General features: G+C 49.5%; 1 protein-coding gene across 1 annotated transcript; it reads left to right on the plus strand.

The window, feature by feature from the left end:
• Positions 1–7,951: 7,951 nt before the first annotated feature.
• Positions 7,952–8,527, plus strand: LOC120843984. Its single transcript, XM_040215522.1, has one exon. It carries the CDS (start codon positions 7,952–7,954, stop codon positions 8,525–8,527), a length of 576 nt encoding a protein of 191 aa, XP_040071456.1.
• The last annotated feature ends 3,197 nt before the right edge of the window (positions 8,528–11,724 follow it).

An 11,724-nucleotide genomic window follows, 5' to 3' on the forward strand; every position in this document is an offset into this window, starting at 1 on the left:
CGAAAGTGTGTAGCCAAACCTAACCAGAAAGGTTCCGTTAGTCAAAAACTCCCTTCTAAAGCACAACACGCGAATACGGATATTATATGTGTATAAGTCCTCAAAGACACAATTACACGAAAATTAAACGTATTCAATATTGCCGCGAGCGCAGCTGACCAAGCAGGCAGCGCGGACGTGGCCTAAAGGCCGGTTCAGACACTTGCGTTTGACTGCGTTCCAGTGCGGAACGGCATGTTTGCGGTCGACTGCAGAAGCGGGTCGCCTAGCAACCGACGACGCTTGGCGTTCCGCAACGCACCGCAACAGAGTTGGGCCAGGCTCAACTTTCCAGTGCCGAGGGGCATGCGGTCGGTTGCGGTGGACCAATCGCAATTCGCGAAAAAAAGAACGCCGAAGCGCATGCGCGGCGCTGGCAACTACATCCGGTTCGTCCCGTTTTTCCGGTCGGGGTCGTCTGCTTCTCCGTCTGCTTCTGAAGTTTCTTCTACGTACTCACCTCTGCCTCGTCATACGGAAGTATTGAAAGAAGTCCTGGCCGTTGTCCAGGCGCATTTCGCGCACCAGATGGTGGTACTACCCGAAAGTTTTGCGGGAGCGCAGGAGTGAGCGCACCCACTCACGGCCGGGGTGGCGTCGCCGCCGGAGCAAAATCATCGCGGTGGTAGCCCGCACAACCAGGGCCCAGTTCGCCTCACTGCCCGCCTGTGCGATGTATCCCCGCACGCAGTCTAGGAAGAGATTCCTCAGGCTTTCTGTTTCTTCCAGTCTCGACAACCCCGACGAACACGAAGAAGTCGCGGCCATACCGACGCTACCGTCGGACGCCGCCATGTTCGTTGTGATCATAGTTGCTTGACTTCATTCGCTGAAAGTCGTGGTTTCGATTGGTGCGCCGCAAGAGCCGATAGCAAGCTCCTATTGGTTCTTGACTGCGGCGGACGGCGCTTCGACGCAACTGTGTGTACAAGCAATCCGCAAGCGCACTCTGCATCGTTCCGCAGTCGCGCTTCCGTAACCGAACGCACCGCAGTCGAACGCAAGTGTCTGAACTAGCCTTAACGGTTATCGCGCCCTCCTTCCACGCAGGAAGCCAGGATTCGACTCCTGGCCGCGGGTACGCATTTTTGTTGTCTCTAATGTGATGTTCTGGTAAATTCGAGAACCGTGTTGCTGATTTGAGATTCGAATGTTCTACAGGCCGATTGTTCCAGAAGCCCGCGCATGTACAAAAGGGGGTCCGCGTGGCCAGCCGGAGTCAGTCTCGCCCCTGCGCTCGATCCTGCGGTTTTGCTGACATCGACGCCCGCGTCGCTCTGCTGTTTTCTTCTGTTCCCTTTTTGTTTTCGGCACAAGGTCGCCCCATTAAACGTTTAGTTTCTTTAGTTATCATTGCCTCATGAATTGTGATTCGTGACAACATTCTTGAAACGGAATGCTCATAGGCTACTTAGTATATAAACCAAGTTACACGACTTTTAGAGCTCTAAAAATTGCAGTAATCAATTTACGAATTTTTATCTTTCTCATCTGGCGACCAGGCAACACTGTCGAAATTAGTCATACCATGATGTCCATAAGCCACGTGATCATGAACGCTCTCTCATTCTAGGCGTCCTCATGGTCGCCGAAGCTCTCATCGCCGCGGAACGATCAAAACTGCTCACGCAATTCGGTGAACCGAACGGTATTATCGCTCTCGCCCCCGGCCCGTTGGTCTTCTACCTTGTATGCGACTGCGAGATATTTCCGGAAGACGGTGACCACCGCGAGTTCATCCATAACCCCCGTCGCTGGAGCTGGCCGCCAGCGGATCGCAGTCAAAAAGAACAGCGTCCAACATCTCTTGATAGCAATCCCTCTCATCGCTGCTGCGATCAATGGCGAACCCTTTGACAAGGCGAGCGATGCCGTAGACGTAATCGTCACGGACCGCATATTCGAAGAGCGGAAGAAAAACCAGGAAGCTGAGTCCCGAGACTTCAAGAGAGCCAAGTCTGTGAGTGCGTGCAAGGGGACGCCGCGCGGGAGGCTGGCTACTTTACCAGCCTCCCGCTCCGCCCGGATCCGCCCCTCCGAAGGACCCGCATAAACATCGATTTATCCACGGAACTATCGCGCCATTTGCAAAACAAATTTATCAGGATTATAGGAACATACAGTGGGCCCTAGCAGTATTGTTATCTCATATTTTAGAGCGCAGCTCTTTGGCGCCCATTTCCGGCTTGAGCGGCGTCGGCGTCGCCGTCGCCATCGGCGTAACCAACGTCACCTCAAGGAAATGAAATGGTGAGTTGGGCCATTTGGTTCATAATGGGAAAAGACAAGCGCCGAAAGACTAGGACAAGGTAACAAGACGACGACACAAGGAGCCTTGTGTCGTCGTCTTCTTACCTTGTCCTAGTCTTTCGGCGCTTGTCTTTTCCCGTCACCCCAAGGTCACGTGACCCCCCAAGGTCACGTGACCACCAGGTCATGTAACCCCCCAAGGTCACGAGACCCCCGAGGCCACGTGGCCCCTCCCAAGATCACCCCGAGGTCACGTGACCCCCCCGGTCACGTGACCTCGGGGTCACGTGACCGGGGACCCCGAGGTCACGTGACCCCATACCGCCAAGCCGTATCAAAAGATTTCACTAGTTCAAGAAACACTGAAATACAGTCTGTCGATGAACAAATGCCTCAAGAATGAACGTTTTCAGGCCAACAGGATGATCCAATGTTGACCGCCTCATTCTAAATCCACACATGGTTGTGACCTAAATGTTCTCAGCGTCTAAAAAGTCTACTAATCGTCTACTTATTCGTTTTTCATAAGATTTCCCAAAGCAACTGGTCATTGCAATGGGAAGATAAAGCGCAGTTCACACAATTTCAGCCTAGTAGGACCGAGAGATACAAGACCTGTTTTTAAGCATTTTGCGACGGCGTAGAATCTGCTCAGCAGTAGCGCGTCTGGTCCTCCGCCGTCGGAAGAAGATTAAGAACTGATCTTGTCTCTCTCGGTCCTACTCGGTTGCAAGTGTGTGAACGGTGCTTAACTCGCTTACCTGTTTCTAGCACTGAGGAAAAGCAAAAGCCAATTTTCAGTGTTAGAAATGAGTTTCTGCCCGTTTGCAGCACTGGAAAGACAGAAGCTTCACACAAATGATAAAAAAATTAACTAATGAACCAGAAATTCATGAGACAAGTGCTGCTACATTCCATAGTGGATTCTGTCAGGTCCAGGTGCCGACTGCTTTTTTGACCCAAGGGCCACCTCAAGTTCGCACATGGTAAAAAGCTGGGTGTATACAAGAGCATCTGATCAAGACATAGCAATTTGCAGCTTTTCTGCTGTAGCTCTTAACTTTTGAATTTTATAGTGTAATAAGATGAACCAGAAACTTCACAAAAATGTTCCCCAAAAACATTTGCCCGGCACTTCAAAGTTGGCGAAGGCGAGAGTAAAAGAGGTGACCAAAAAGAGAGGTAGTTGCCCCGAATTTCTCTCACTCAATCCCACACTTTTTTTGAAGTGACCAAACTATTCACCTTGGAAACACATTGCATCCACGTGCTTTTCTATGCTTAAGTTCCTCGTCCAAGTACCCTTTGTTTTACATTTTTATTAACTCTATCTTGTTCCAGACCGTTGAGTAGTGGTAAAAAGTGTCCCAGGCCACGTTCTGAGATCTAAGCGTAACAGTACAGTCAAATACAATGTAAACCAATACTGGCACCTGTAATAACATTGTTTTGTAAGCCCGAATAAACGGGGCAAGTAGGGGGGACAAAAGAACATGGTTAAAATCGCGCACAAAGAGACGAGGACAAACGAGGAAGGAACACAGAACACAGACAGGCGCGCACTCACAACTGTAGTATATTAAGTGAAGAAGAGAAAGATGAAGCACTATATTTCACAGGGGACAACGTCACTAGAGCCACTCTATATGGCAGCGTAGCTGCCAGAGTAGCGACACGACGCAAAATTATCTAGATGCACGACGTGAGATGCGCTGATAGTGATCTCCATTTTGGGCCTGAGAGGTTGCCATGGTAACCGTGCTTCTAGCGACGCCGGGCGGCAACCTTTGTAGTCTAGTTGATATCTCCATTCGTTCATTGAAAAGTGGTATAAGACGCTTGGCATGGCGGTACGGCAAGAACCTCTGGAGGAACGGTGCCTGTTTTTTTCTGAAAAGTGAGACGATTTGGAGCCCGGGGGCTGTCAGGCGACGAGAGCTGCTATATGGTATCGTACGTGCACGGACAAGGCGAGAGGTTTTCGGCGCCGCCGGGATGGCGGCCGTTTCGTGGGACGAACGTACCGTCCTAGTACTTTCGGACTTCGCTCCGAGGGAACAAAATTACGCCGGCCACGACAGGACGATTAGCTCGGGACATGACTGCTGCTCGACTGCCCCATAGTGAGCGAGTATATGTTTAGCATCATACTTCTTCAAGGCCCGATCATCCCTTCAAGATGAGATTTTCTCACCAACTGGTGAGGAGCGACGTCGACGGGGTTCAACCAAGAAGGACGGCATTGTGGTCTTTAGGGAATTGTTGACGCCATCAAAAGAGACGGACGCCGGATATAAGGTGTTCTTGCCGACAGGCCAAATGGTCGTTCGGAAGTTTACCGGCATTTAAAAACTCAATATCTTTATCTGGTGAAGCACACATATCCGTGTTAATGAGGCCACGAAATTATTTTTAAACTTCTTCTTCCTTACCTGTATTCCTCAACTCGAAAGAGAACTGTGAAATCACGCAGTCGTGACATGCTAGGGCACCGGTGCGATGACCCCAAGCTTTCACCGTGCTTTTTAAGCGCACCGTAGAACTTGGCATTCGCAAGTGATGATAAATTTTTCAGGACACTCATTGGCCAGGAACTCGAATTCAAATATCCATGGACGAATCGATTGCTGACGAGCGCATACATCCGAGCGACGCAGTTTTCGTGTCCAATGCGTGAGTTGGGGTCGGCTGACGACATTTTGGCCTTTGTAGGCATTCTAAAGAGGATATTCAGAACCATACACACATGATGATAACATCATAGCACACTGACATTAAGTAGCACAAAACGGGCCCAGCTACAGAAAATAAATATTACACTCGTAAGAAATAAATACGTCTGTAACTTGTTAATTACAAAGACGAACACACCTCTGAGCATCTAAGTTTAATAGTATGTGTTGATGCATTGCTATACAGCAGGACATTTCATATACGTCACTTGAGCAAACGCCAGTTTTTCACTTGAAAAACAAACCAAAAAACACTGCGATCAAATGCAAGCCATTGCAACGAAAGCAAGTTATATCAAAATCTTCAGAACTGCCAATTCGTAAAATTGGCGATTAGTAAAAAAGGTTAAAGATCGCAGGAGCTTCCTCGCTAAAAAATGCTGCGATTATTCGGTGACCCAGGGCTGAAACAATTTCCCTAAGGCCCTACACGCGCCGTATACCTTTCGTTATGATTCTCAGAAATTAAGACTTTCAAAGGAAGTTCGAAAAATGCGAAAATTTAATGCTAAAACCTATGTGGAGCGCAAGCTCGCCTGCTTCTTCTGCAGTGGTTGTGGTGACGTCAGAACCCCGAGATTTGAGTGGCTCCGATTGAAGGATAGTTTTTAGACCTCAAAGCAAGCTGCCTTTAGGTCTACCCACTATTCTTTATTCAGAGCTCGGCGTTCTGACGTCACCACAAACCCTGCTAAAAGAAGCAGACAAACTTGCGCTCCGCATATTGTAAAATCGTTGATTAGTATGCTGGGAGTTGTGTTAACATTTACACAGCGTGTAGTTGGTCAGCCGTTTCAAAGTTGCGACGAGTCACTCGCTGTAGATGAGCAATTTAGTCAATGCAGTATTACCGCTTGCCTGGGATCTATAGGTCTTTAACGTGCACCACGCAGTAGTGATACACAACCGCAAGCCGGTACGATGCTCATACATATCGAAACGGGCAGGGGTGGTGATTAAATCCAGGTTCCCTGGTTGATTAGTACAAAACGTAAACAACGCAGAAGCTTCCTCGCTAAAAGTTTGTGATCATGCGGTTACCTGGCGCAAAAACAAATTCTCCAAGGCCCAACATGCGACGCATAGATTTCGCATCGATTCTCGGACACTCCAACGTTCAAAGAAAGCTAAGAGAATGCGAAAAATGCATACTAAATGTCTTATCGATCCTCAAACACATCCGGAAACCCGAGCACCGCTGAGGCGATATTACTGATGCTGTCGCAAAGGTGCTAATATCCAGAGCGATCTTGCACAGAAAGGGTATAAAGTATCATTCTTTCAGATCTTCACGTTATACCTACGTCAGAAAGCACGAAGAAGCCCTAAATCGTCGGCAAGCTGCGGCACATCACGACTCCGCGCACCGAACGAACTCGCATCCACCAGCTCTGGGCGCTGCTATCTTACCGATGACATCACGGCTGTTGAGAGGTCACGTGACGAGTCGTCACTCGGTTGCTATGGAAACCGAGCCAGCTCAGCTCGTTGCTATGGTACCGCGTGTGACCAATCGCGGTGAGAGGCGGCACAGGGAAAAGCGTGGCGCTACTCTGGCAGCTACGCTGCCATATCGAGTGGCTCTAAACGTCACCAGGGGGGAAACAGATCATCCGCAGTTAAATGATCGCAAGAAGGCAACTTCTTTTTCGCTCAAGACTACCGACGGCTGGCTAACGCAGCGATCGGTCAGGCTCAAGATGGTGAACGCCTCGAGCACCTCGCGCGTTTGTTTGTCTTTAAAGCGGCCAATGATTGATGTTTTTTTCTAAAGATGGTGTGCACATACAGGTTTTACAGTGCACCGAAAGGTGACCTCCTACATTGGATGTTAAAGAAAATTTATGCACTCGTAGCCGGTCATTCAGACACCGTCCCGTCTGTCCAACATAGAATCTTCCACATGAAAGAGGAATGCTATATACAACGCCCGATGAACAGGGAACAAATGGCCGCACATGTTCTTTGTGGCACGTGTTTTTTGATAATTTTTCCGCCTTTTCACGAACCTTAGAACAAATTTGTCGCATTTTCTTGTCTCGAGCGGCCCTTGGAAGCAAATGGCGGCACAGCACTGAAATGAGCGGGCCTTGGAAGCGAATGGCGGCGACGCACCCGCTCATGGCATGTGTCTCGCGCGCTTCCACAACAATGGTTGGCGGTACTTGTAAAAAACGCTTTTATCAAGGGGCTTTAAGCGCCCAGGGGATCTCAAAACGTTCTACACATAGTGTTGCTTGTTACCCGGTACGACCGGTACAACCAGGTAAATACTACCACATGGTGTCAGAAGTGCTCCGGAAATGGAAGCCTCATCGTACTCGGAGAACGTAACGGCCCCAACAAGACTGCTAGCAACGGGTTTCACGGCGCCGGCAGCCTTTGATTTCAAGCGCCCAGAAGAATGGCCAAGGTGGATCACCCGTTTTAACAGGTTCCGTAGAGTTTCGAAACTCGATAAAGAAGACGAAGGATCGCAAGTAGACGCATTAATCTACTTTCTCGGTGAGGACGCGGAAGACATTTTGTCCGCCTCGGCTTTGACCGACACCGAACAGCGACAGTTCGAAACAGTTGCCCAACTCTTCGAAAGCCACTTCGTCGGCAAGAGAAACGTTATCTACGAACGGGCCAAGTTCCACCAGAAGAAGCAAGAGCCGGGTGAATCTGTTGAGAGCTTCATGACTAGCCTGCATCGCCTAGTAACACATTGCGGCTACGGCGCGTTGAAAGAAGAACTCGTCCGCGATCGTTTTGTCGTTGGATTGCAAGATTCTTCGCTCTCAGAAAAACTTCAAAGCGACCCAAATCTGACACTGGAAGCTGCGTACACTCGAGCTCGACAGAAAGAAGCCGAGCATCGACAGCAAGCCGTCGTCAGAGGCGAGTCCCAAGCAGAATACATGACGCTGGATGCCCTCCCCAAAAGAATGTCAGCAAAAGAGAAAGGCGCAAAGCGGCGAGAATACACGCCGAAAAACGCTGAAAATAATGCGGCTAGAACACAGACGTGTGGAAGATGTGGTAGCAGTGCACACGAAAAGCCCAAGTGCCCCGCAGCGGGATCAATCTGTCGCAACTGCGGAAAAAAAGGTCACTGGCAACAAGTTTGCTTTAAGAAGCTTAGGAATGAGGGCAAGAGCACTCTAAAAGAGGTGACTCTACAGGACCCAAATGAAGCGCCAAACTGGATGATTGGAAGCATCCACGCAGCTGAAGGAAGTGCGTGGAAAGTCAAACTGCGAGTCAACGGAACGCCTGCTACGTTCAAGATAGACTCTGGTGCAGACGTCAGTGCCATGCCTCCTAACACTGTCCCAAGCAAGGTGACCCTTGAGGAGACAGCTGCCAAGCTCTACGGTGCGAACAGGCAGCAATTCGAAGTGTTGGGCAAGTTTCAAGCGACAATACAACATAACAATAAGTCTATACAGCACGTGATCTACGTAGTGAACGGCCTGGAAGAGCCCTTTTGGGAAGAAAAGCCAGCAGCGAATTGGAGCTGATCCAACTTCTGTGCACAGTCTCGGGCCAAACAGCCAAGAGGTACCATGAACAATACCCTGAGTTGTTTCAAGGTCTCGGAGAAATGGCAGGAGAGTACAAAATCCAACTCTCGAAAGACGCCACGCCAGTCTCCGTCCACACATCACGGCGTGTACCCCTGGCACTGGTGACGAAAGTACAAGAGCAGCTGGCAAGCATGCAGAAAGATCGAATCATAAGGAAAGTTGAAGAGCCTACACCATGGTGTTCTGCAATGGTTGTTGTGCCCAAGCCGAACGGAGAAGTACGGATCTGCGCGGATTAGACGCACCTCAACAGGAACATAGAACGCGAAAAGCTAGTTTTGCCCTCTATCGAAGAAACACTGGGACGGTTGTCACGCACATCACTATACACAAAACTAGACGCCAAGTCCGGATTTTGGCAAATTCGGTTGGCAGAAGAGTCACAAACTATGACCACCTTTATCACACCTTTTGGCAGATTTTGTTTTCAACGATTGCCGTTTGGAATTTCTTCCGCCCCAGAGTATTTTCAACGAAGGATGAACGAAATCCTGGAAGGAATCCCAGGAGTCCTATGCCATATGGACGACATCCTAATCACTGGTGCCAACGAGAAAGAGCATGATGAGAGGCTAGAGGAAGTCCTTAAGAGGTTGAAAGCAGCAGGTGTCCGACTCAACGACAAATGCGAGTTCAAGCAAAAGTTCATAAAGTTCTTGGGACACATCGTCAGCCAGGAAGGGATCAAGCCAGACCCACAAAGGGTCACAGCCATCTCCAATATGCCAGCGCCAACGACAGTGACCGAGGTGAGACAATTCATCGGAATGGCAAACCAGGTAGGACGCTTCATCCCCCATCTTTCGGAAAAATTGAAGCCTCTGCGTGACCTTCTCAAGAAGGCAAGCGAGTGGACGTGGGACACTGCACAGAAAACAGCATTCAATGCAGTGAAGAAGGACATCCAGGAGGCAACAGCCCTAACACGGTATGATCCGCAACAAGAAATTATCGTTTCAGCAGATGCTTCGTCTTACGGTTTGGGGGCAGTGCTACTACAAAAGGACAAGAACGGAAACACTAGACCAGTAGCCTTCGCTTCGAAAGGACTGAGTACCACAGAAACAAAATACGCACAGATTGAGAAAGAAGCGTACGCCGTGACATGGGCATGTGAACGACTCGAGAAGTTCCCGCTAGGAACGCAGTTTCACATCCAAACAGATGCGATTCCTGCCAGAGTTCAGCGATTCAAACTGCGGCTGATTAGATTCTGCTACACAATCTCACACGTGCCTGGAAAAGAACTCTGGACGGCCGATGCCCTGTCAAGGTCACCTTTTGAACCTCCAGACAATATGGAAGAAGAAACCGAGGCTTTTGTTCAAGTCGTCCTTCAGTCAGTCCCTGCATCCCGGGAGTACCTGATCGAGGTAAAGAAGATGCAAGAGGACGAACCCGTTTGTACTAAAGTGAGGGAGTACTGTGAAAAAGGGTAGCCAACTAGCAAGCAGCAAGTGCCAATCGAGATCACCCCATATTTCCAAGAAAGACACAACCTCACGGTACAAGAAAACCTACTCGTGAGAGGCAACCGCCTTGTGATACCAAGTCAAATGAGGAAGCAAGTCTTGCACCGACTGCACGATGGCCATCAGGGTATCTCGAGATGCCGGCAACGAGCCAAGATGTCAGTTTGGTGGCCAGGACTAAGCTCTCAGATGGCTGATGTTGTCACAAACTGTCTCAGCTGCGCACACGAGCGGGTACCAAAAACACAGCCGATGATCGCGTCTGAGCTACCAGAGAGACCATGGCAACGAGTTGGGACCGATTTGTTCGAGTTGAAAGGAGCCCAATACCTGCTCGTCGTAGACTACTACTCGAGGTACGTGGAAATAACCAGACTGAGACAAACCACTTCAGAAGCAGTCATATCACATCTCAAGGCTCGATTTTCACGTCACGGAATACCTGAGGTTCTGCGGTAAGACAACGGTCCACAATTCAGCTCCAAGCCATTCGAAGGCTTCTGTAAGGATTACAAGATCGAGCACGTTACAAGCAGTCCACGTTATCCGCAAAGTAACGGGGAAGCTGAAAGAATGGTCAAGATAGCCAAAGACATCATCAAGAAGTCTGAAGATCCCGAGCTTGGATTACTGGTCTACAGAACAACACCAGGACCTTCTGGATACAGTCCGGCACAGCTTCTGATGGGAAGGCAGTTGCGAACCACACTGCCAGTATTGGCTTCTACACTCTTGCCAAGACTGCCCAACCATGAGGAGTTCCGGAAGAAGGATCGAGAAGAAAAAAGTAAGCAAGCGGATAACTACGACAAGAGACACGGAGTGTGCCGAAAACAGGAGTTAGATATCGGCAGCGAGGTATGGGTAAGAGACAGTAAAGCAACTGGAACAAAAACGGGCAAGAGACCAGAACCTCGATCCTACACTATCAGGACAAGGTCAGGATATCTCAGCCAGAATACACATCACCTGGTTCCAACCAAACACAAACCAACCGACCAAACACATCCTGAAGCAAGCACACCAGAATTCAGTGTTCCTCCTACAGAACAAAACATCCCAAAGACCCGGTCCGGACGGACCATAAGAAAACCAAAAAAATTTGGCGAATGATTTTTGCGTGGGAAGAAGAGATGTAATAATATTGTTTTGTAAGTCCGAATAAATGGGGCAAGTAGGGGGGACAAAAGAAGAAGAGGACACAGCGCCCAGGGGATCTCAAAACGTTCTATGGGGGATCGGTGGCCGAGTGGGCTAGCGTACACCAGCTCGGAGCACGTGGAGCGAAAGCTCGCGCTGCAGAACCCAGGGATCCTGGGTTCAATCCCCACCCCTGCCCGTTTCGATCTGGATGAGCATCGTACCGGCGTGCGGTCGTGTATCACTACTGCGTGGTGCACGTTAAAGACCCCAGGCTAGCGGTTGTACTGCACTGGCTAAATTGCTCATCTACAGCTGGGAGACTCGTCGCCCCTGTGAGGCAGACCAAGTTCTAGGCTGTATAAACATACCACACAACCCAATTTTCAAAACGTTCTACACGTAGTGTTGCTTGTTACCCGGTACGACCGGTACAATCAGGTAAATACTACCACAGCACCTCCCATGGAAAGCGGGCGAAAAGTGATTGCAGCGCCCCTGGCGAGTTCAGAGTCTCCG

This window comes from Ixodes scapularis, unplaced genomic scaffold, assembly GCF_016920785.2.
Source record: "Ixodes scapularis isolate PalLabHiFi unplaced genomic scaffold, ASM1692078v2 PGA_scaffold4__175_contigs__length_147842914, whole genome shotgun sequence".
In the NCBI taxonomy this organism is placed as follows: Eukaryota; Metazoa; Arthropoda; class Arachnida; order Ixodida; family Ixodidae; genus Ixodes; species Ixodes scapularis.